General features: G+C 38.7%; 1 protein-coding gene across 1 annotated transcript in view; it reads left to right on the forward strand.

Annotated features, from left to right (window-relative positions):
• The first annotated feature begins 2650 nt into the window (after positions 1 to 2650).
• LOC308398574 (protein kinase C-binding protein NELL1-like) overlaps positions 2651 to 26672 on the forward strand; it is a 328133-nt gene continuing 304111 nt past the window's right edge. The window contains exons 1-2 of the mRNA XM_080885307.1: positions 2651 to 2764; positions 3216 to 3344. Of these exons, the coding sequence (XP_080741433.1) occupies positions 2716 to 2764; positions 3216 to 3344 (178 nt within the window). The 5' untranslated portion in view covers positions 2651 to 2715. The remainder of the gene's footprint in view (positions 2765 to 3215; positions 3345 to 26672) is intronic.

The raw sequence follows: 26672 nt of genomic DNA on the forward strand, positions 1-26672 counted from the left end.
CCACACGTTGATGTTCACTCACTGCCAGTTCGTCATCAACACATGTTGGTAACAGCCCTTATACTTCAAGTTCTTGCTGTGATCTATCTTGTTAACTTGTGCTGCAGTTGCTGTATTCACCTTGGCTCACGCTCCACCTCTGGACTCAGGATACCAAGCAATCATTCTGAAAATCTCTCTGTGCCTCACCTGCCTGCCCTCCTGCCATCACACTCCATCTGAAGCCCCGGATCTCAGGCCAGCCTTTCCACACCACTCAGCCTCCCCTGGATTCTCATCACCCCCCTCTCAACACTCTATGTCCCCTACTGCAAGTAAGAGTAGCAATTCTTACAACTGGCCACTTCAGAGCTGCCTCCACTACCTCCCTAACTCCTCTATCTTCTCTCTTCAGTGTGACTGTTCCCTGCTTAGCTCCACTCCGCATCTCAGGCCTCATTCCCTCGCCCTAGCCACGTTCCCCAGGCCACGCCTCGTCAAACTCCACGTCTTATTGTTTTTTTTTTGTTTTTTTTTTTTGTGTCTTTGCTTTTTTGCACTTAAACCTAATAAATTGTTACATCATCTGCTGTCTCTGCTCTGGGTTTCTGCACCTGAGTCCTGTTCAGTACAGGCCACTCGGCCCCGTGACAGTGTCTTGAGGTGACTTTTGGTGTGCTTCGGTGCTATATAAATCAAACTGAATTGAGTCTAAGATTATCTGGCACTTTTTTTTTTTTTTTTTTTTTTTAATTTGGTAATTAGTTGCAATTAGGAAACATTTGTGATTTGGGTTAAAAGTGATTATTTTCCAACATTAAACATAACTTAGTATGCTCATTTGAGTAATTCTGCCCAATTTCGTGACACAGGTGTATGTATACGGTGACCACTGTGTACATCGGCGTACCCTCGCCCTTACGTTGCTTGTGTGTTTCATGGCATATAGTGTGATGATATCTGTGCTTCTTTATGTGGTATGGAGTTTTTTGTGTTTTCTCCTCATGATGAATCACTTGTTGGAAGTCATCATGGGCAGAAACCCTTTTTCTTCTCCTGACTTTGCCCCTATATGTTACATATTTCACTATCTATCCCTGTTTTTGCTGCCTGTCTCCCCAATGTAAGTTTGTATACTGTATGTATTGCCTGTATGGTCGACTAGGTCTGTCATTTCAGCTGCAGGCAACTGCAACTGACAGATAAAGCTTATCCTTAACCTTATTTCACATGAGAGTTTAATTGTTAAAATAGAACTATATGTCATAACCTATAGGGAGCATAGACTTCTATATTTAGATAAACAGACTGCCAGTGTAACTATCAAGCTACAGTAGATACAAAGAGTAACTGCGTACAGGGAGAATCAACCGACCTGACTTTGTCCACAGGTAATACAATCTGCCTACTAGCACCTCTGAGCTCACTATGTGGTTAACTATTGGCAATCAACAGAGGCATTTCACGTGAAAAAGAAATGTAAGTGAATTAACAAAAATCTGTAATCTCACACAGACACATTCTTTTTCTAGATTGTCCTCGGTTGCCTGTGGGTGGGAATAGGAACCCCTGCATAAATTTGCTGTGCTTCAGTAGATAATTCCACACATGATCCTGATATTTATAAAGAAACAACAGACGGATAAATAAATAAAGTGGACAACACTGTGCATTTTAATTGGCTTTCTTTTCCCTACACTTAATATTCTGAGAGGCAGGAATTTTGTAGCCTGTAAACACCACCGCCTGTCTAAAAACAATTTAAATTCTCTTTCCCTCCCCTTTCTGCTGGCTGCTCTGCAACCTGTAATTTCAAATTACATGTTGTTTTACCCTTCAATTTTTTCGGGTTCTGGATCAGTGGATAGGCAGTGTTGTTTACAGTCTAATTTGAATAGGTGGAGGAGTGACCTGCATCCCAAAGCACCGTCCCCGGTGTGGAAAAGGCAAGCACTGTTGGAGCAGGCGATGCATGCTGCTGCAGTCTCTGAGCAGATACCTCTGTTCTTGCCCTCCCTAGTTTGAGTTGACGCAGGTAACCCAGACAACCTGACAATGTAGACAAAGTGAAGGCAGGCAGGGGAATGGACCTTAATAAGGACAGGCCCCAGAGGAAAGAGCACTGGAGCAGCAGGGATGAGTTCGGAGAGTTGTGACGCAAATTCTTGTTATACAAACTTCTCATTTAGAGAAGACTCCCTGAGCTACGGTATGTTCATGTGGCTAATATAATGGGCTCCACTTTGTGAACTGCTGTGTCAAATTGCCGCTTGAGGCTGTAAAAAATATTTTCTCTGTTGTGACAAATAACAGCAGCCTTCTACAGACATTACCGATGTCCTCCACTCACAAAGTTCCGTTTGAAAACCTCTTTCTCACCTCCAAAAAACTGGAAGTTTCTGTTGTCTGAGCGGAGGGGAACTTCGCAGTTCGAGTGATGAGAATATCCTCGAATTTCATATCGGCTGCTCAGTTTAATAGGAGTCACACATGAACGCGGATGTGGGTCACTTTTAATGCCGTCCACCAACTGACTGGATACGTTTAAAGCCCATTAACTCTCCCGGTGTTGTAATTAGAGAACCCCTGCTCACGGATTGTGGACCATTCCTCCGTTCCTCCACATCCAGGCGAGGTGAGAGCGGCGCAGAGCACCAGACGGACCGGAGCGGGTTAGTGTGGGTACACGGAGGCGCGTCACACTCACGGACTCTGTACATCGCAACTCCAACACAAATGGATATTTACGTGGCTCTGTTATCCCTTTTCTTTTTTACCACACCAGGTAAGCACAAAGCCCGTGTTCACTCTTGTAGCATCTTATTGTAGCAGAAGCTTTTTTTTTCTTTAAATATATATAATTTCTTTTTCTTTACGCTTCCCAGTTTGCACATTGAGTGCAAGGATTCCAGAATTGTGGCAGTGCCTTTAATTTTTCAGTATTATTTCAGTTATTTTTATTTTCAATCACCTACAGTTTGCAGAGTTAGAAGACAGGTGATGGTCGTGGACACATACAGCACTCTCCCCCTTTCTTTTAGTGGGCAGCCTTAGCAGCATCTTTCGTGAAAAATAAAAACTGCGTGACTTTTTCTACAACCAGCCATTTTAAGTGGATAAATGCAGAAAACAGTGACCGGGTCTGTGTTTAAAGTGAATCAACATTGTTGTTAAAACACTGTCAGCTTCACTTCTGTCAGCAGATTGTCCTCTCACCTCCAAATTCTCTTCCACAGCTTTGGCTTTCGGTTCAGATCAAGACTACCAGCTTGATATCATCAATGAACTTGACCTGGCAAATGCCACCTATGGAATTACCCAAGTGGCGGGTCTTCACAACAGCAGCAAAGCCTTCCTTTTCCGAGGTAATGCACGCACTCTGACGTTTTCTCCATCAGTCGCGCTGCTCAAGTTCAAGAAATGGCTTTGTCTTCTCTCTTTATGATTACGCGCACTCACTCGCGCACGCTCTTTGTTTATTAGTAAGTGTGAGGAAAGCCACACGGCGCCACACCTTTTGGTGTCACCGGATTAGCGGGGATGCTGAGAGAGAACGCTCCGGGGAGCCTCTCTCATAATTACTCCACTCTCATTTTGTCCCATGCAGCAGATGCTCAGACTCTTTCAGGCACGCTGATGCGCTTAGTCTGTTAGACATCTCCAGCACTTTGAATGCTCCCAGTGATATCTACTGCCTAATGCCAACAACTGGTGGTTAATGGAAACCAGGCTGCTTTCACTGTGAGGATCCTGAAGGACGCACAGCATGACTACAGCGTTTAAAGCCTAAAAGGAGAAAAATGTCAAACTCAATTGGCAGTAGTTTAAAAATGATCAACCAGTTTAAATTAAATTTGAGCTTTGTTGTGGTTTGAGAGGGCTTACCGGTGTCACCAAATTGCTTTCCTATGCTTTGCTGGCTTGCTTCTCTGCACTACAAAAAAATAAAGACTGTTTGGCACAACTTGTACCGTCTTCCTGTAGCGCCGTCAGCTTTGCAGAGGCGGAATTGTTAGAGTTGTGGGACAGAGGAGAGAGTGTGATGCACCCGTGTTGGATGCACAGCACTGATAGAAGAGAGAAAGAGAGTCAAGATTACTAAGAAAGTTACAGGAGGGGTTTTTTTTTAGGTGATGAGTTGCTCTATATGTGTTTGTGTGCTTTGATTCCCTCTTCTGCAAGAAAAGTTAACAGCTATAGAGTGGAATTCAGTCTTTGTTCATGTTTTACTTTCCCGATATTCAAAAAGGCTTCAAGTCTTGTGTGTGTGTGTGTGTGTGTGTTGTTGGAAGTAAACTAGTAAGGTTTTTTTTTCTTGCATTACTATTCAAATTTAAAGATATGGGCACAAACACCAGCAGCTTGAATTCAAATTTGGTAGCTCTGGGTGTTGATACTCATATAAAGCAGAGTGGCAGTGTTTTGTGTGTATCTGTGTGTGTGCAAGTAGTTTTATTTTCTAGAGGGTTTGGCTGGATGAGCAACTGGCCCTGTATGAATGAGTGCAGAGCAGCTTGGCCAAGTCTTTCAAGTTGAAGCTATCCAAGATTCAGGGCTGGCGGGCATATGGGAACCTTACTTTTTACACGACCCACACAGGCCTACACCACAATCCTACTCCAAGCTGTTCTCCCCACAGTTTCTAGGCTTCCAGGGTCGAGGTGCAGAAGCCAGATAGGAAAATAGGAGGTCAATCCAATGGGGAAAACTGGACCTGTGACTGCTGGAGAGGATGCTTGTGTTGAGACCTATTTAACACTTTGCCTAAACTCCCACTACTTTCATGGCCCTGTAACCCAGATGGCTTCAGCCAAAGATGTAGCAATTACTGGGTCTCTTGTGAAATAAAAATGTAAAAAAAAAAGTTGATTCTTGAGCCACTGTAGCTGATTGGGTCAGAGATTATTCGAAATGACCTATTTACATTTTGAGCAATCATATTGTGCTCTGGTCTGAATCTATTTCATTTGTTAGATTGCATAAGTTGTAGACTAACGTGAAATTGAAATGTTGGGTAAATGGCTGGAAAATTGGGGCAAAGCGGCGTTCCAGTTAATGTGGATAATGCTGAGGGGAGTGTCTTTGGCTGGTACCAGTCTCAGCATCTTTCAGTTGGCAGTTGATTTAAAATCAAAAAACAAAACAGATGGTTTTCATGAGAAAATAGGTTTCAATATCACTTCTCTGTTATTATAATATTAACATACCACCACACACTGAAATCCAGTTTCTGAGAGGCAAGCAGGTGCAGCCACTGCTAAAAGGTTCTTAGTTGAATTTGAGACTTGATGCTGTGATGAAAAGAAACACAGATGCTAATAATGCTCTCCACTGTGCGCTGAGAGCAGGGAACAAAACTCAACTAATTTCTAAGATCTCTGCATTTTCTTTGTAAAATTTTGCACCTTTTATGAACAGGACTGTTAACATTGCTGGAACGTCTGTGATGTATTGAAAAAAGTTAGTTTGCCCAGACAAGTGTTGACCTAGTTTCTCATCCTACATTGGAACCCAGATTGTCAGCCTCATTACTCAGACCCCCCTCTGTCCCAGTGTTGGTTTACATTTAAAGTAATGGTGATTATTAGTTTGTATTCTTGTATTCCCCGTGGGTATAGTTTGCCTCTGTTGGTTTGTCACTTTTGTCTAGACTGAAATATCTCATCGCATAAGACCATCCCTGTGAGTCTGATAGAAGTGCACTCAGAGCTTGAAAATACAGTATGAATGTTCTGTAAAACACCTGAGTGACAGTTGAGTACGTTACAAGACATTCTTACTTCCCAGTGAACAGACCCTGATATTTTTCTGAAGCTCAGCTCAAAGCATTTAGTTTAAACCTGCATAAGTATAGCTGTTCAAAACTAAAGCCTAGTCTTCATGAGTCTGTCTCTAGACTCAAATTAGGCCATATCCAAATAATGTCTGGCCTAAATAGGTCGGTTCGAGGTGTATTGCTGTTGATTTTTCAATATTTCATGTGGAGCCAACCATACTTTATAGGCAGCTTTGATCATGAGTGCATCATTACTGCTAGATGAAGAAGAGTTTTTTGTGAGCTGTGAATTGTAAGGGAAAAGGCATTTATATTCTTATAGTACTATCAAATGTGATTGCTCATTAATTGGTGCCACATCAGGCTGGTGCAGTGTTGATCTCTTTTTGGGCTGAACTGGACTGGATGCAGTAGTTGTTTATGCTCTCTGGACAGCGTGTCTTTTGGTCACTATTGGGGTAAGTTATCTTTTTAAGTCCCAGTTATACAGGCCTAGAGACTGGTTTGTAACTGCCTGGGAACCACCGGTTGTGAGGAAAACATGAGGGTTAGTTGTTGAGTGGTGGTGGCAATTGCTGTGATATCAGTTGCTAAGCCTATATTGCCCAGGCCTAGAGACCAGTCGGTGCCTGATTGTCTGGATGCAGTCTGATAGGAACAAAGCAATTAGCAGGAGGTTTTTGGCGCAGTTGCGACCTGTTTTGCCCAGCTTCTAGCAACCACTCACCAGTTGTTCAGGGAATGGATATTTTGGTCTATCAAGACTGGCAGCTAGTCACTAGGTCAGTGTGGCTAAGGAGTTATGGAAACCATATCGTTTAAGTTAAAGTTAAATCAAACCCCTAAATACAAGCGGATACATCATCACTGTTATCCAAAGCATTTATTTTTTTACCTTGTAATAACAAGGCTCTGAAGCAAATATTATTTAAATTTTTTTATCCACCCAGCCGTTTTCTTTGGTATCTTCACAGGGCCAGAAACATGTCTTTTAGTCACACGATGGAGGGAATTTGCCATGCATAATTTTAATTTTGGTTGAGCGTGTGCTTATTTAATTGCATGAATCAGAACCAAATTTGTATTTTATACACTTTCAAGTAATTAGAAATTAGAACCTATTGTCTTTTATATTTTGCATTCAGTTGAATTGTTTTTTGTTTTTTTTTGGGTTTTTTTATGCAGTATTCTTAGAACGAGAAAATCCTTATTTAATTGTTTAACCTCCTAGGACCTAGCGTCCACATATGTGGACATCACATTTTGGATTGTCTAGACCAAAATACTAAATTTTGTTCTACAAGGGCCTGATATCCACTTACGGGAACATTATATTGCCACTGTTCTATCAAAATTTAAAACGAATGTCCTCATATGTGGATCCCATTTTTGAAACCAAAATCATTACATTCATCAGGTCCCAATCAGCCCAAATAGCAAAGAGAAATTAAAAATGCATGCTATGAAAGAGTTTGGGTCTTAGGGAGCTAAGTTAAAGAGAAATACACTTTCGTGCAATATTACAATATCTCCTGGTTACACGTTTAACATTCTGCTTTATATCTTGCGGTGAACTTGGCATTGACTGAATAGCTCTTGTCATTTTAAACCCGTGTTTCTTCGTTGACTGCTCTGCTTAGAATCATTAATGTTAAATAGTTAAATGGTAACAACGAATTAAGCTTTGATTCCAATATACCTGAGATCTATCGACACGCCTTTTTTCAACCCTTTAAGCCAATTATCTTTAACTTATAGCAAATCTACAGTCCAATAGTTGGGACCATAGACGGCTTGTAATTAACGTTTAATCGACCTTTCTGTCGATTCAAAACATTTTTTCCCCACAGTCTTTTCTATAATAGAAATTGACACTGCAGCACCTCGGCACTGTTCGATACTTTCTTTAAAAATCTGTGGCTTATGCTTATTTCACTTGGATTACCATTTTATTATTTGAATTACTGCTTGTTTTTATCTCTGTAAATAACTGGTAAAACATGCTACATTGAATTTTAGTTGCAGGAAAAATTCTGCAGTTAAAAACATCAGCTGCAGCTCCACCCTTCAGTCTGCTTTCTTGAGCTTTCATTCAGTCAGAGTTTTGGTGCAGAGTGGAGGTGGGACAATTGAGAAGAAGTTGGGCCAAAACTCCTCTAGTCTGAGCCTGGTGTCGTTTGCAAACAAATCATAGAAAATTGCTTTTTTTTTCTACCCCAGAAAATATAAGAAGCCTTTTAGTAATGCAGAGGATCATGATGAGCAGGTTGTGGGAAAAATAAGTCAACAAATGCATTTAGTTGGTTTATTGTCACATCGCTCATATGGACTCTCATTGACTCATCTGCTCCCATTAATGTCCTCCACCTCTTGTGTTTGATCTGTACAACAAATAAAGTTTATAAATCACAAGTTGCTGTTTCATCAAGACTTATTTGTCACTTATCAGTTTTTGCACTGATTCAACGAATACGAAATTGTGAAGTGAAAAAAAAAAGTTAAACGTCCAGCTTCTTTACTAGATCACTTTGCAAGAAGCTGCACCTGCTGCTTCTGTTGCACTGTTCTGGAACACTGCTTTTTGGAAGGAAAACTTTATGAATCCAAGATAGGTGTATAAATATGTAAGTAACAGTATTTTATTAAGAGCACCAATAGTAACAAACTTCTGTGTCTCCACTGTGCCCTCTCAAACAACCGGGAGGGCACGGTGGGACAGGTTTGAATTTCAATACCAGCACAGAAAGGTATCAAGGTTAATGTGAATCAGCCTCAGCTAATTCTATTAATCACAACTTCTCATTTAATTCATATATTTTGTTCAACTAATGTAGTTACAAGGAGACCAAATAAAGGGAGGTCAAACTGCAGGACCATCAAATGAAGTGGAGTTTTTTAAGAATATTACATACATATCGCCATAAATCCTCAAACTGCTGACTGCTTTATATCTTGAATGAGACTGGGTTTACAATAGACATGATTTAACCTATTTGCTTATACTTTAAGGTTAGCGAATATGAATGTTTTTTCTTTTTTGTCTTAGTAAAGACAGCTGAAGCCTAAAACCATGTAACCATCTCTCCAAGGGCTCTAATTTTACAAATTAGTTCAAAGCTTCTTTGGCTTCTGTACATGCAAAATTTATTGCAAATGATGTGAGAGTAAATTTGAAAAATAGACAAGCAAAAAAAGGAAAAAAGAAAGGGGAAAAAAAAACAGACAAAAAATTAAGTCAAAACAAGAAAATCTAGAAATACAAAGGCACAGAAGGCATAGGTCACCTGGCCTGAAACCTTAGAGTCTCTGTGGAGTTCAGGTCAGACGAGTTGGCCTGCCAGTCCTGCACATTAATAACATTATCATTAAATCATTTGGTATTAGTTTTGACGCAGTGGACAGGTGCTAATACCTGCTGGAAAAGGAAATTAACCCTTGTGTGGTGTTCATATTTTTGTTACTCAGCCAGTGTTCATGGGTCTGGTGGACCCGCTAGAGTTTTGGCTTTCCAAATTAACACTATCAAACAATTTTATGTTAAATTACTCAACAGATGTTTATTTCATCTCAATTACAAGCCATATGAACAGCAAACATGGTTAATTTTTTCCCTTTACCTTTGTTAGATCACATTTATGAATTAATGTGCTTCTCGTTTTTTTTTTTTTTTTGTTTTTTTCATAAAATGTTATAAAAAAATTAATCAGTTATAATCAAGTGGAGTGAGTGGAAAGACACAACACATTTACACGTGAAGCAATATGTTTCACAACTAAATGGGATCAGCTGCTCATCAATGGTGACTAGGGGTGGGTTTTTATAATCGATTCATCGATTAAAATCGATTCTGGCTTGGATAACGTAAAATCGATTCATTAAAATCCTGAATCGATTTTTTAATATAAATTTATTTTGTCCGAAATGCCAGAATCTCTGGTGACATCTCACAAAATTTCAAGAACCACCAAACAGTAAATGAGAGCAGGTACAGGGATTCTGCACATAGACTTAAACACACAGCGCGACCCGCGGATCAGAATCAGTTAGATGTCGCCTTTCTCACAGTCGGGGCTGAAAGCCGACAGCTCGCTGATCCGGGTCCGCGCTTTGTGTTCACGTCCTTTATGCGCTGATTCTAAAGCTGTTAGTTTGATCTCTCTCCAAACAATATTGACCGAACCAGCAGCAAAAGAAGATCCAAACGCTTCACATAAACATCGTCATGAATTCACTCTTTTACTGTTTTGCTTCCATTGCGATGCGCAGCTCTCTCTCTCTCTCTCCCTCTCTCCCTCCCCCCCCCCCCCCCCTCTCTCGAACAGTTTCGCTTTCTTCATTATTCGCTTGCTTGTTACGCACAAGTCTACTGTTGTTTACAGCGCTGTCGGCCGCTGTTTTTTTCCCTTTTACATTCTTCCGAAAAGAAAACCTCATTTCTGCTGTTCAATACTGAACAAATTTAAACTTTTTAATATTATTCAAAATGCAAAATGCTTAGCCGTGTGTCTAATAAAACCGCTGTAACGTCAGAGGTAACGTTCATTAATTAATGGTTTTCTTTCGTTTTTGATGTACTGCAGAATATTTTTATAAAATCCCAGGCCAGGAAAATCACCTTCACGTTTTTCTGTGTTTTATCTTCAGCTACTTTGACACAAAGGCATCTGCTGTGATGCTCACACCTTGGATAAAGTCTTGCGAGTGTCAGCTTCCTTTTTATAGATACAAAAATATGTAAATGTTCTGATCTGAATTATACTTCTGACTGTCAAAATTTCCCAGATTTAAATCGAATCGAATCGAATCGAATTAAATCGAATCGTGGATCGAATCGATTTGGGACCTTGTGAATCGGAATTGAATCAATTCTAGAAATCAGTGACGATACCCAGCCCTAATGGTGACATTAGGCCCAGGGTTGTAAAACAGGGGGAGGTGGTGCACACACTTATCCCACACTGTCCTGATGGCAGCTAGCTTGTCTCTCTGCCGTTGAGCTGGTCTGTCGTCTCCGTTATCAAAACAGATAATCCTGGAAATTTTGTGGAAATTTTCCAGAGACATTGATGCACGGAAAGGTTCTTGCCGGTTTCTGCATCCCACAGGGATTCTGTGGATTCCCCTTTGGACCTGAAAACTCCTGCAAGGATAAGAACCCCAAAGTAGGCCTTTGGGGTTCTTAGATGAATTTGGTCTCCTTCCACATCTCTCCAAAAACACACCTTCCTTCTAGATTACTGCAATCCAGAATAATTTTCTGGATGGAATCTGGGATGAAAAGCTCAAATGAAGACTTGATGTCCTGCACATGAGTAACTGTCAGCCGTGTTGGCCCTGGCTTATCACAGTAGCAGCTCTGCAGGGTGGCTCATTTCTTGGGCAAGAAGACCATCCAATTTCACCAGTTATTGACATCCATATTTCTTCACTTGCTGTCTGGTGGGCTTGTTCTGGTCCTGGAGCTGGCTGCAGATGGGGTACTCGTCTTTGTTTTGTTACTAAATGGTGCTCAACCTCATCCTCTTCTTCAAAGTCACTGTCAGACTCTGAATTTTCAGAAATGCGAAATATTCTGAAACCTCTTTGTCAACATCATCATCCGAAGCCCCTCTCTCTTCCAAAATCAATTGGATGGCCCTCGCAGCAGATAATCTTTTGTCATCTTGATCAGTTGTGATAAAGAACCACACCGGCAAAGTCTTATTTATAGTATTATGCCCCTAATTGGCAGGTGGGACAGGGTATGAGAAAATAAAATTTGGATCCCTCAAGAAAGAGGGTAAAATGTGTGGGAATGTCAGAGCAGACGGTGTTGATAGTTGAATTTTCAACAATGTTGCAACTTTGTGCGAGAGCAGGAGGGGAAGAAAACACTATCAGCAGCACCAGAAAGGAGGAAGACAGAGTGTAGGAACACAGGACCTGCACTTTCAACACTTTTATTAGACCTGGGTCCAGTGGACCCGAACACCTTGTATGTAATGTAAATGCGTGGGGGGAGGTACCATTGAAAATTAGTTCGGATTTATGTTCTTCACAGAAAATAAGCCAAAGCCAATGAATTTCAGGTTGAAAAAATAATTAATTGTTTAATTTTTCTTTTGAAAAAAACTGAAAACGGGTCTCACGGACCTGAACACCATACAAGGGTTAAATAAAGGGGGATAGCAGAGCTACCATGCTCCCTGCTTCTCATGAAAACGTGACAAAAACATTTTGGGAGGAAAAGAAGAGCAGACACATGAACACTTTTAACACTTCATGTCTGATGACTAAAACTCAGTCAACTCTAAAGCTGCGTTCAAAATTAACACTGCCTCTGACAACTCTGGTTCGGGTATGACTCCGTCTAGCTTTGCTAAAAGAAAAACATAGACTTATGTGCTTCACTCTAGATTACAGTGGTCAGAATTTTAATAATAATGCTCTCTGAGTGCAGTTGGGAAAGTGATTCCCTGTAGTTTTTATGCCTGCCTTAAGGCAGGGCATAACAATTCCTGTGGAATACAATGATAGTTTCTCCGAACCCGTGGATTAGAAGGCTTCCTAATCATCTCTAGTAGTGTACGCTTTCTTTAATGGCATCTCACAATAATTAGAAAGAAGAAAGTTACAACTCTGATCTGACACCCCATCAGATGCTGTGTGTAAAACTGCTCATGTATTCCTTGTTTGGATTTGGTATAGGTCTGACTGACTAAATGTTAAACTATTTAAACTATCTAGAAAGACAGAAAACAGTTGCTACCTTTACTACAAACTGGTAAGCTGTATGAAAATTCATACAGCTGAGGTTGCTAATAACATTGGGAAGCAAGATGTTGTTACTCAACTTGTGTCTGTATTTCAGTCCTTTCAATTAAGCACTAGTTGAGTTTTTGATTTAAGAAAAAAGATTAACAAAAACAGATTTTGTTTTTGCTATGCTAAAACATATTTATGAATCTGCAGTGAATGTAGTTCAATAAAAAGAAGACACCAACTGGAATTACATGAAAATATTTAAGGTTAGCCAGAGTTACTAGAGCTACATGCTTTTTCTTCATGTATATTCTTTCCTCATATATCCACGTGAAGATAGGAAGCCAGGATCCCCCGAGTAAAGTCAGCAGGTGGTTCATGAAAATTCGAACATCCTTAGACACCCTGGAGATCATGGTGATGGGGGGTTGGTAGATTGTGTAACAGAAGACAAAATGACAGAATTTCAGGTATATTTAAAGAGCATCAAGGGACTGACCGGGCAGTCATATAATTGGTTCTATATAGTGAGGTCTGAAACGTGAATGTGTATCATTTCTCATCTTGTTAAACTAGAACTGGTGAAGAAAATTGAAAGCGAGAGAGAGGTAGACGTTCACCCATAGAGGAAAGAAGGAAGAACTAGAGGCAAGAGTAACCACATCTTAGGATAGTTTATTTTGCATAACTACAGTCTTTCGTTAACATTAAACATAGCAATGTTTCCATCATGCTTTAAGAACTAGTGTCACAGACATAATCCTCGGTTGGCACTGCGTATTGTGCTTCAGCCATGGAAGTCAAAGAAAATGAGCAGCTATGTGTAAAATGGTAATCAGCACCATAGTAGAGTGAACAGCTCCTCTCCAGACTCACTGCAGTTAAGTCGGGATGAAATTTCAAGCGTCAAACAAAAAGAAAGTTTTCAGAGCCTGGGAGTACACTGGTATCACTTATAAGAATAAACAAAAACTAACTGGTGCCATTTAATGATGTGTAGGTGACTTCTGCTTGATCATAGAATACAAAGTGTTTGAGTAGAGTAGGATTGTCATGATACTAAAATTTCAACATGAAAGGGGAATGACAAAAAAATAAGAACCTTTTTGTATATAATAACTTTTAAAACATCTAGTAACTGTAGGGGATACATATTTTAAGATTATATTCGGTACTTAGCAAGCTTAAACCCCCCGAATAATATATTTTAGCTTTATTTTTAACATAACTTATTTTATTGGTAACCAAACAGAGTTATTTGGCTAGGCTGCCATTGTCTCTTGTAACTTGCATAATATTTGTCAGCTTCAATCTGGGACTTCTCAAGAAACTTAACACATATATTAGACACAAAGAATTTGTATCATCTTAGGTTACTACTGTCTAATGTTACAGAGGTGCTGGACTGATAACATTTGCTACCTAGCCTATCGTTTTATCATAGCCGCTAGCTAATGATACCAGACGGCTAACTGGCCTATCAAGTATTTGCTAACAATTATACAGCTAATGTTAATGTGTGTACTAGCCAGATTAAAATTTAGAAGTGTTTAATATGTCGATATTATTGAAGAACTACTGACCTCTTGAAATTCCTAATAAAATGTTGTCCAGTGTTGTGAACATCAGCTACTTTAGCTGCTAGAGAAGGAGGGATTGCGCTGGTCTGCCTGCATTTATGAGGCATCGTGGGGCCGTGCACTCCATCACTTATGCAGTGAGGAGGCGAAGACAAAGCTGTTGGTCTCGATACTGTTGCAAATGAGTAGCTAATCCCATAATAATTTTAGTATCGATTTAGTATCAGAGTATCTTTTGTTTTTCTTAAACAACCCAGAGTAGAATTAATTTTAGTCCCTAAAAATGATTGGGGTTGACCTTCAAGAGAGCCAAATAATAAGCACAGAGGCTGCCTTTGTGCATAGTTTCTGCTAATTCTTTGCATTTTCTGTGCTACTAATTCTCCTGCAGAGCCTCATTTAACTACCAATTGTCTTTTAATATATTAAGCAGTGCTTCAACTGCTGTCATAACTTCTGGTGATGGGTGTCTGTAAATAATTTAATGTGATCACCCGATGGCTCATTTAGTATCAACAGTGACTAAATCCATCAACTCTGCGTAAGTAACAGAGTTCGTGATTGAACTGATGGCCAGTTTTATCTGTCTCTTTACAGATAGCTTGTTGAACCACAACAAAAACAGAAATGCCTTGAACCTAAGATGTTTGTTCTTTACATTTTTTTTTTTTTTTTTTTTTTTTTTTATAAACTATTGCAGGTTTACCCTCAGGTAACTGTAGAGGGTGGAAGGTTAACAAGACATTCACATCCCACCCTGCAGGTTTCCTTTCTTCTGAGCATATCAGCACTGTGCATGTTACTCCTGTTTTAGAAAGTGAAAATATGCCAATCTTTGATGTGCTCTGGTGAAATGTTATCATGCTTGTGTCAGGCAATTGGGCAGGCAGAAGGCTTGGCTCCACTCGAACGGATCTGTCTGTTCTCTCATGGCGGATAGAAGACTAAGCTGTATATAACAAAACAGAAAAGGAAAAATGGCAAATTAAAGAGCCAGATTTCGCTCATAATTACAGATCCTGTACTGAAATTAGACAGTAGGTGGTATAAGGAGGAGAAATAGGTGATGAAACATTTTACAAATCTTGATAAATACAAACACACCAGAGGCACAATATGCTGTTCTATTTTTGTCACAGGTTGTTTTCTGTACTAATTCTGCAGGTTTATAGCATGATGGCTAGAAACTGGGAGATTTCAGTGAGGTCTCATTCTCTTCTGCATCCATGGTGTTGCTATTTATACCTCCCCCCCCTCTTCTAACTGCAGAGCAGAGCTGGGCTGCATATGGCATACATATTACAGAGGGAGCCCCGTGCTGCCAGGCCCGAGAGGCTGTGGGCAGTTCACAGGCTACGAGCAGCTAAGGCAGGCTACAACTCTAAAGTCTACAGTGCACAATCCCAGCCGCTGAATCCAATGGAGGCTATCAAACCTTTCATCTTTTATGTATGAGTTTCCTGGCTGTCCTACTGCTAGAGGAGGCGAGACACTGGTGCCACCTCAGAGGAACCTCTATGGAATTATTCCATCTGAATAATTCATTGTACATGAGTGCGATATCTTTTAAAGGGACAGACCCCCCCCCCCCCCCCCCCCAAAAAAAAAAAAATAAAAAAAAATTAAAACCAGTATAGGTCGATCTATTTTTAGGTACAAGTGCCATTTACTTTAAATGTGCCATTTTCATTTAATGTGAGAAACGTGATCTTATCTGGCACACATGAAATCCACAGCATCATTGTCTTCTAGGATCAGGATCAATAATCAGAAATTACTCTGAAGTCACTTTGTGGTATTGAAGCTTAATAGTAATGCTGTTCTGTAGAGTTTGGTGGAGAGTCCCAGATTTAAACCCAGTGGAAGTATCCCCCCCAAAGAGGGACAAAAGGACCCTCTGATGATCCTCTACCTAATCACATGAGCCAAGGTGTGAAAACGGGTGTGGGTCAGTGTTATGTTTTTATGAAATCACTGAAATGTTAGAAGCATTGCTGAGTAGCTTACTAATGTTACTATGAGTTTTAAGCTTATGTAATGTTAATTACATTACATAAGCTTAAGCATTTATTTAACATTAGCTATTGCAAACAATTAAGTCTACGGAACAGGAGATTTTACATACCAGCTGTCTCAAGGTCGAATTTCAAGGTCTTTCATGATAACATGAAAACGATAATACTGTGGATGTTGTTGAATTGAATCTCACCTTAAATTCATTGAACATATCTCAGTGGTCTTTTAGGTACTTCACTAAAAGGAACACATTTCCTCTCTTGGGCTAAAAACCATGACCACACTGAATTTATATTGTATTTTGTGAATCAGCTGTTATCCAAATCTTAGTGGTTTTCTTACCAGTAAGTGTGGACAGAACGATCACCATAACTCTACAAGTCACACTCTTCCATGTGCAGTTTTTGCTGTGCTTGAGGGTACCATTTTTGTCCTTCTTTACCATGTAACAATAGGCTAGAACACTTGTATAAGTATACTGCCCCTGTTAGTTTTGGAATAACTGTATCCTCTATACATGCTGCTTGCATATGTAATGTTCCAGAAATGTTGATTTTTAAATCAACATTTTTAAAGATTGTCTTCGCTCAAAAGTTGGTTCTAATCTCTGCAGGATGTAATCACAGAAATTGTCAGCCTGGCTCATCTAGCTTATTCTTGTGCACCGTATACACTAACACATATATGCACATACATGGTAGATAGTTACTTCTTTAGTAATGCCACCACGCACTGCAGCATCCCTACAGAGTTCACTGCACAGAAGGAGGCTGGATTGTTTTCTCCTTTAACGAATCATGTAGTCTATTTTTATGATTCAGACAGTAGTCAACAGTGTTTCTTTGTCTATATGGAGCCCTTAGATTTTTCTTTTATGAACAATGCAAGTATGAAACTGACTGTTGATGTTGCATTATCATATCTTATACCTTAAAAGGTCTTAAAAGTCTGGTTAATTATCACACACAGGGAAATGTCATCTACGATACAACACGCTCATGCTTAATTCCACAGCTGCATGACTGGAAAGTAGCAGAGTAACCTCAGCATGGAGCAATTAAACCCTGTCTATTTATCGCTGTCTCAAACTGTTCATGGAAGGTGTAAGAATGAGCCTTCAGCACCTTCCAATCTCTATCAGAATCCTGATATAATTAGCCCTGCTTTGTTGTGCCTGGGGCCATTGTCTTTCTTTTGATAGTATCACACTCACATTGTAATTGCATTCACTTTCACTCTGGTGGCTTTGTAACCCATCACAGATTGGATCTAGAATTTGTTGTGCTATGGCTAATTACAGCTAATGACCTTTTGGTAGCGCCTAAACACACACAAACCCAAAAAGCAGCAAAGAAGAAGGATATAATAATACTAATACCATACCATAATTTATTTTTATGGCACTTTGGTCGACCATGTGTTGTTTTTAAAGTGCCATACAGCTGAAATATAAAAGTACAATAAAAACTATAAATACAATAAATACAGTAAATAAATAACAATAAAATAACAGTGTCAGTCAAAAGAAAGCGAATCATAAAGAGTTTTTAACCTGGATTTAAAGACCACCGCTGAAGTAGATTGCCTAATGTGAAGAAGAAGAACATTCCAAAGTTTTGGGGTCACAATTGAGAATGCTCGGTCTTCTCTAAGTTTCAGCCGCTATTTAGGAACTGAGAGCAACAACTGCTCAGCTGACCGGAGTGAACGAGGGGGGACATCAGGCTTCAGCAGATTGGACAAATATACAGGCGTCAGACCATTACAGGATTTAAAAACCAGTAAAAGGATTTTAAAATAGATCCTAAATTTAATTGGAAGCCAGTGTAAGGAGGCTAGAACCGAAGTAATATGCTCAAATGTTCTTTTACCAGTTAATAAACGTGCCGCAGAATTTTGCACCAGTTGCAGGTGTGACAGAGTGCCCTGGCCAACTCCTATTAAAAGGGAGTTGCAGTAATCCAAGCATGAGGTAATAAAAGCATGGATGACAGTTTCCAAGCCCAAGATAAGGCTTAACCTTTGAAAGACATCTGAGGTGATAGAATGAAGATTTCAAGACCCCATTTAAATGGTCATCAGAACAAAGTGCAAGGTTGATTTTTACCCCAAGATTAGTAACCAAACTCTTCAGGTGCGGGTTAGAGCAGTGAAGTCAACATCTGGGGTACCAGAGGAATTATTGGAAACAAATAAAATTGTTTCCGTTACACGTTCATTAAAATTTAAAGAATAGAAATTTTTTTTAAATATTTAAAAAAAAAAAAAAAAAATAGTGCTTTTCTACTCTACTTGAGCCTATAGAGGCTTGTAGCATATAGAATAAATGCGCTTTATACTACAAGTCTCATTCACCCATTCACATATATTTACACAATAACTTTTTTCTATGCTTGTTTTCCCTCAAACATTCACACATATTAACACTCCGATGAATCAGGATGGATCAGAGATGAACTCATGGTTCAGTATCTTGCCAAACGATATTTTGGCATGTGACTGGAGCAGCCAGGGATCAAACCTGATTGGTAGATGACCTGCTCCACCTCCTGAGCTATAGGCACCCCATTATTTTAATAATAATGTCAATGGAAAAAATTACGTTATTTAACTTTCATTATTTCGCATATCTTGGTATCAACATGTTCTCATCCCACCGTGTAAAATACCAACAATTGTCACAAGTCGTTGGTATTTTACATGTTGGGAATGAGAGCAGGTCGGAATGAATCTATAAATGTGTTTTATGTGTGAAATGAAAATAATAAACGTAACAAAGCATTGTGTGCGTTAAATCTGTTCACTTTCAGATCCTGAATCGGTTTGGAAAACACTCTGTGATGGCCACAAAGCTATTAAGGCTATTTTATTGTTGAATTATCAGTGATACTTTGATGTGTTTCTGTTGGAATGGACGGTTTGTCCCCTAAAAAAACTCAGGGAACTGGACAAGTTACAGGACAAAAGAAGTGGCAGGCCTAAAAAATATCTACAGCAGATGAACAGTATTTGAAAGAGATGTCCTTAAGAAATAGATTTTTGTTGTTGATGTTGTTGTGAGTTTTGTTCGTTTGTTTGTTTGTTTGTGACACCAAAACTAAGTGATGCTGTAATGCTGCCAGTGTTACTGAAGTTGATCCATCTACTTTTTGCTGAAGTGTCACCAGGAATTGTTGCAGAAAGTATGGCCGTTAGGAATTAGGTAAACAAGAAGAAAAGAGACAGATATGCCAGTTTACACAAGAAATAAACATGACAATATGCCTTTGGGAGTATAATCAATCCAAATTTGAAAAAAGTAACAACACGCTAATAATGCAGTAAAATAATAAAAATATTATTGAGAGGTGTAGGATCATCGTCATAGAGACTGGAACAAAAGGCAGCCAACATCTAAAGAAAAGATTTGGACTGTCTTTCAAGAAGCCTGGAGAAGAAATTACAAATTTGGACTGTGAGAAACTAAGGGAACACCAAATACTTCATTTTTGGCTTGTTAGAATTGTACAAGCTAATGTAATTTTTCTTATATGCAAGTTTTTTTCCATGTATGTTTGCACATGTTTTAATACATTGCTGCACCTGTTTCCCAAATCCAACCAAAACATAAAGAAAGTGATCTTTAGTGATGGTACTGAAGTAAAGTATATTGGGAGATGGCATCCACTGGGCTCATCTGCCATGATTTGGTCATGGATTAGCTGTCAACACCAATGTGGTGGTTACCAAGACAACACTGACACCATTACAGCTTCACATTGCTGGTAATTTACCGTACTGCAAGATGCAACCATGGCAGCTTCAAGGCAAAAAGTGTTACTGACAGCCTTTAAACTCAAGCTGAGGCCCCTAACTTGCCAGAGCGAATGCTGATCCTATCGCTGTTGCCATGTGAACACCTTGCCAGCACAGTCTGGATGATTTTCCTCACTGAAGATGAAGAAGTTTCTCAATGCCTTTAGACAACTTCTTCATCACTGCTCTATCTTATAAATTCTTTTCAGATAGGATGCTTACAACTCTCGCCTCTTTTCATCTCTATAACATTGAAGCTATGGAGTATGGATGTGGAAGACATAGTTTGACAGGTGACTGCCAAACCTTTTCAATATGCTTATATGAAAACTGAGACATTGATATTGTATGCATAAATCTATATACGTGAGTAACATACACATTAGTTATGATTGAATTTGATTGCTGTTATGTATTTAACCTGGACTGAATAAACTGTAATGTTATTACATGTTTGGCTTTTAATAGTGCTGTAATGATGGTTGATTGTCAGTTTACTAGTCAGTGTAGTGAATGTTACAACAGTCTAGTATATTAAATGTTTTTATGCTGTTGTGTGTGTGTGTGTGTGTGCGTGTGCGTGTGTGTGTGTGTGTGTGTGTATGCGATCACTTTGATGAACCAACATAAATTCTGTTGGTTAAGTGTCGCAGTTCTGCTGATTGTTGATGACATCTGTGGCGCTCCTCTGATTTACAAGTGATTACTTAATCTTTGATATTGTAACCCAGTTTGACATTCTGAGAATGCCAGGGCCGATATTTAGGGGCAGCTTGTAAATTCAGCTGCTACTGTAGCGAGATGTAATGCAACATTTAAAAAAAGCTCAGAAGGCTGGTGCAATAGGGCAGCAATATTGATTCATGTCCACACAGGTTTAGATTGCATTGAAACTGAGATGACGAAAGCTTGAAGCGGAATACACGAGGAACAAATCCCTCCTCTAGAGCAGTGGTTCCCAAATTGATTGCCTTCAGTTAAGTCTAGATGTGCTATATGGTTCTGTTTTAACCATTTGTATTGCTATCAATTTAATTTTTGTTGATCACATTATTGGCTTTTAATTTTCTAGTCAAAGGGAAGTTCATTCCCCCAGTTTTATCAAAGGCTGATTGGAAAAAGGATAATAACATTTGGAAGATGGACACAGGATGGGGAAGCAACAACAACAACAAAAAAAAGAGTTAAAATTTATAGCCAAAGATACCTCAGTTATGACTTCAGCTGAATCAGGGATGTCAGCTGGCTTCAGCCTCAGTGAATCATGTCTCAGCATAAGTTGGTTGAGGCTACCGTGGTTCCAAGTAGCTGAAAATGGACAGTGGTGCCTTGACTTACAAGTTTAAATTGTTCCGTGACGGAGCTGGTAAATCAAATTACTCGTATGCAAAATCAATTTTTCCAATTAAAATTAATTGAAATGTTATTAATCTGTTCCGGACCCTCTTAAAACACAGCATTTTTGTACATGTAGATGTGCTACACTCGTACTGTTTCACACAGGTGACTACAAACACACCTTGGTTATGTTTTTTGATAAGTTATTTCTTTAACTCAATGCACACCCATGGTTGGAAAAATTACGTTTTGCAAAGTAACTGCAAGCACAAATGCAAGCACAGCATTGATGCTTCCACTGCTAGCTAACCGGTTAAAGTGAGTGAGGCATAATATGCTTGGTAGATGCTGCAGAGTTCGCTGCACCAATTAGCAGAGGGGTGTGTGAAGCTGGCTCGCAACCCAAATTTTAGCTCTCAACTCAAAGCAAAGAATCGGCCAAGTATCTCGAAAATTTCGTTAGTTGGGCCACTCAAAAGTCAAGGTACTACTGTACTTGGAAACCAAACATCTCTGAGAGAGACCACAGTGGGACTGTGTGAAGCAACCTGATAAGGCGATGGAAGAAAGTTACATCCTAGATGGGCAAAGCAAGCAAAAACACACCCAAAAGGTGGCATTACACGTCCCTTAAAATAAAAAACGCTAGGGTGTAATTTTCCCAACTGGAGCAAGATGACGAGGCAGAACACAACGCAGCAAGGAACAATCATAAGTGTCCCCTAATAACTTCATTGAGTTTAATATTTCCTCTGAAGTGCAGCATGACTCGTACTGTTTTCAGAGAAGTTGTGTGTTTTTATGAAATTTGCATCCTTATTTCAGGAGGTTTTTTGTATTCAGCTCTTCACAGGGTAATTAGGAGGCTGTGGTCAGCTTGAGTTAATGGCGGTTAACAATGGATTCAAACTGTGATCGTTTTTCACAGGAGAGTAAAAAGAGAAAATTTATTCATAGAAAAAATTCAAATAATCTTGCAGCCTCTTCCAAGACTGTTACAAATAGTGCTCAAAATACACATAGATAACACTGTTCCTCTTTCATTTGTTATGCACAAAGCTTCGGAGCCAATGTTTATACCCAAATCTTACTCTTCTGTTGGATCACAATAAGTTATAATTGGGAACGTTTTTATTCTGTATCTCCCTAGATTTACCAGACATGTGTCAATGCATCATAAAATGAAATGTTCCAATATTTCTGTTGATATCACTCGTTTTTTAAATTAAATTTGTTTCGGTTATATATTAATTTTTTTTCTCTTTACTTTCATGCATTTGCAATCATATGCATTTCCAGCCACTGAAAGCATTGATTCAGAAAGTTTTCCTATGTTGCGGAGCTGTTGTTAGTCATTTAACTTGAGGTATTCTGATAGTCTTGTGTCTTGTGTCCATTCCTATTCTCCTCTAAGGTAATGTAAATATCAAGAAATGTCAAATGCTGAACAAATGAGAACATGGTTCATCCAGTCTGTCCAACAGATTGGATGAACCAGGGTTGGTTATGATCATTCATGTGGCTAAACATAAATATGGGTATACATCTGTATAAACATCTGTATATCGTGGAAACATCTGCAAATTTTCTTGTCACAGATAAATTAATGCACTAGAAGTATATTTGATTTTCAAGAAGGAAATTGGTAGTTGGTAGTTAAACATCATTGAGAGTCTCTCTTTATATTTCAGAATGTGAAAGATACTGTGGCTTTAATTGCAGCTATAGAAACAGAAAAGGGACACATTGCAACTTTGTATTGCAAAAAAATCTGTGACATGATTGGTGAAACTTTAATGGAAGTTGGATGAGTGGTACATTTTGGCACAGTAACTGTAGTTTTATTACAAAATATAGGCTGTAGAATATAATAGAAAGGTCTTCCCCCACTGGTCAGACTGAGAAAAACAACATTTGTGGGTCCTAATTTGTTATCAGGCACTCTTTCATTACTGAAGGAGGGCACCAGTACCTCACATGGCAGAGCACGAGCACAAAGGCTTAAAGTCTGTGCTGCCACAGACTGCCACCTCCCGCCACTCTCACTCTCCTCCCTTACCTTTTTCTTTTAAGTCATCTCCTGCTTTAATAGAAAAAAAGGCAAAAAATAAACAAAATTCTTAAAAAGATCTGAGGTATCTTTGGTTAGTAGTAGCAGTGCTATTTATTTATTGATATTTTTATATAGCAAAGACATGTACTATACCTTTCGCAGTGATTTATAGCTTGAGCACGAGGAAGGGCTGAACACAAACTTCTCCAGTAAATGATCAAAGTACGCTGGAATTAAAAAAAAAAAACATGTGAGTGCAACCTGTCATTTTGTTTTGTCGGGTTAAAAGGGGAACAAGGAAACCAAAATGCAGTTAGTAATGCTGCTGCTCTTCTTGACTGCAAGCTTTTCATGTCGTACAGTTGTGTCTCTGAGGCAAGTTGCTTTGATGGAGGCTGAAGAGGCGTATTCAGCGGCTCAATAAAATGAGCTTGTTATTTGCTTCTTCAGCAGGCATCGCAACATGAATATGAAACTGAGGGATAAGTATGTATTTTTAAGACAATTTGTAAGCAAAAGAAAACATGATTTATCGTGTACCATGTGACTTCAGCTTTTTTATTCCATAGCTTCTGAATTTATAATTTTTCGCTGTGCACTGCATGCTGCATCTCAACAGACAATTTTAACTTGAATATCTAGCATTAAACAGGAAGTAGGTTGTACTGTGTTCTCTCAGCCTGCAGTGCCATAATGTACTGGGTTATACCAATAATTTTGAGCGATGAAAAAATAATAGAATATAATTGTATTTTAAATTTCAATAATAATAATCTAATTATAATAAATAATCACAATAATCTTCCAATTTAGAACTACAAGTTAAAAAAGAACTAACATAAATAAATCACACTTCAGCTAAATACTTCTAATTTATTTTCCCAAACCACACAGCCGCAGGTTGCCGACCCCTGGGTTTTATACCAATAGTGAAACTGAGTTTCTCACCTCAACCTTGTGCCAATCTAACACTGATAAATATCAAAATGCAGACTGCTGAACAGAGCTTATGGTAAAAATAAAATCCAGCTGAAACTAATTGCGTGTGTTTAACATGCTTTATATCCTCCCGAGGAAAAAATAATCTTCCCATTCAACTTCTTTTTGTGATTTCCTGCCTCTTTGGAGCTAATAGTGGCCACCCAAACACATGAGATATCAATAGAAAGCCCAGGATATCCTCTGTTTAGTACATCAGGACTTAGTACAGTAGCTCAAATAAGTCAAAAGCTATAGACCAAAAACAAAAGTCCATTATAGAGGACATAAATGAATAGGCTGGTCCTCAAGAGGATATGTCTGAAGTCCTTTGGTGGCATTGCCTTTACTATGCTAATGCTACTAATGCTACTGCGTTAGTGCATTAGTCTTATAAGGATGCAGAATAAATATATTTGCACAGTGTTTTTATACTAATTTAGACATTTACATGTTGTTACCAATTGTGGTATGCATTACATTGACATGGAAATAGTTAATTTTCTGGATAACAAACTATCTGACCATAATTGATCACCAGAGGATCAAGTATTCCTGAGGCTGATCCGCTGGACTGGTCAGCACGGCCAGTGTTGTGCCAAAAAGTGATTTCTGTTTCTGTGTTTCCTGTGTATAACACCTTCACTTATACTGCTAAATAGACTGTAGACAAGTTAAAGAAATGATCTGCTTATGACTACGACTCTGTTATTGTACCTGCACTGTAATCATTCCAGTCCTTTTTGCCACTTAAAATATCCTGATAGAACTGTGATAATTGTTGTAATTTCTGCTGCCCTGTTGGGTAGAGCCCTCTTGAAAGCAACATTTTTAATATCAGTGAGATTTGCCAAAGAATGATTAGAGCTTTGTTTTTTAGGTTTTTTTTTCTTTTCTTATATCATTCATTGATATTATTGACACATGTTTGAAAGATTATAGGTCAATATTTACAACAGTTTAAACGTGGGGGATGATGTTGACAATTACCAGAAATCACTTTCTGGCAGACAATTACTTTTTGGAAAAACACTGGTAACATGGGCCTGGTTTTACAGTTTGGCGTATTTCAGTTAACTAACAGATAAGTTGGCTTGTGGAGATTCCTGAGCTCCATCTACAATCTAAACTCATAGAAAACTTCTCTACAATTCAGTTTTGAAAGCACTGCATTTAGAAGAGAATTTTCACCACACAACGAAGTGCCCTTTGTGGACTACAAACTCAGATTCATACAGGGCTTATTTTAAGGCTCATCTTAATATTGCATGTGGTTTTAACAGTTTTACTGACCACAGATGAAAGGATTTTTTTCTTCATCTACATTTGTATTGTATTTTATTTTATTTTTTCTATTGCAATGGGTTTCAGTGCATTTGTTGGCAGTTACACAGTTACACAGCTCTACATATGTGTACTTTTACAATGGATGACACAGAGGTTTGGCTAATTTGAAGAACACACATTTATAAGCTGTCCTAACTGAGGTTTAATCCTCCATTTCTTGGGCAATAGTCCCCTTACTGTAAAAACCAACAATTTTTGGGCAGTTTGTTAACTGCCCAAAAATTGGACAGTTAACAATCATATTAAATCAGTCATGTTAAATTCATTTACACTATAAATTATGTAATTTCTAAAAAAAAATGATAGTGTTTTATGTAGCTGGACACATTTATGCACCATAGAAATGGTTAAAAATAAGCTCTAGATGAATGCATTTGCTATTTAGCTATGCTCATAATACAAAGACAACTATCCAGAAAGGTTCTACAGTCCAAATTAAAAAAAAAAAACCCCATCTTGGACATGAAACTTATATCAGTACTCATTTGCAAGCATAATTCTACATTCTCCCATAATAGTGATCTACCCACTCAGTTACTGATTAGTTGCAGATGTTGCATTCTTTGTTCTTTATATCTCTTGATCACATTTGTCTGTTAACAAATTTTTTTGGCTGTCAGGAGATTGAAAAAATATATAATGGTGACGTTTATTTGTTTGCAGTTGCTTGCAGTTATGTAAGGTAACACATAAAAAATAAAAGAAACAAAATAATAAGGTAGAAAGCATTTATAAGAATACTGCTCTTCCCTTCCATTTACATAAATATTTGAGTCATGGAAGTGGATACCTGTATTTGTTAGTATTCGTGACTATTTTATTGCCCCTAATCAGCTAACTGATCAGTCAACCTGTCATTACTAGAACAAGTGTTAGTTAGCTCACCACCTCTTCTTTTTATTACTCCTCGCTGAGTGAAAGTCAGAATATTACAGCAACTTTACCATAAGCAGGATGCGTACTACCTGCCAGCCTTATACCAGATGTTTATGAAAACTAAAGGTTCAACTTTACGCTACTAAATGACTGAGGCCTGGTAATGTATCACAATGTCATTACCTCTAGAGAA

The sequence above is a fragment of the Rhamphochromis sp. 'chilingali' genome (genome assembly GCF_963969265.1).
Source record: "Rhamphochromis sp. 'chilingali' genome assembly, chromosome: 6".
Taxonomy (NCBI): Eukaryota; Metazoa; Chordata; class Actinopteri; order Cichliformes; family Cichlidae; genus Rhamphochromis; species Rhamphochromis sp. 'chilingali'.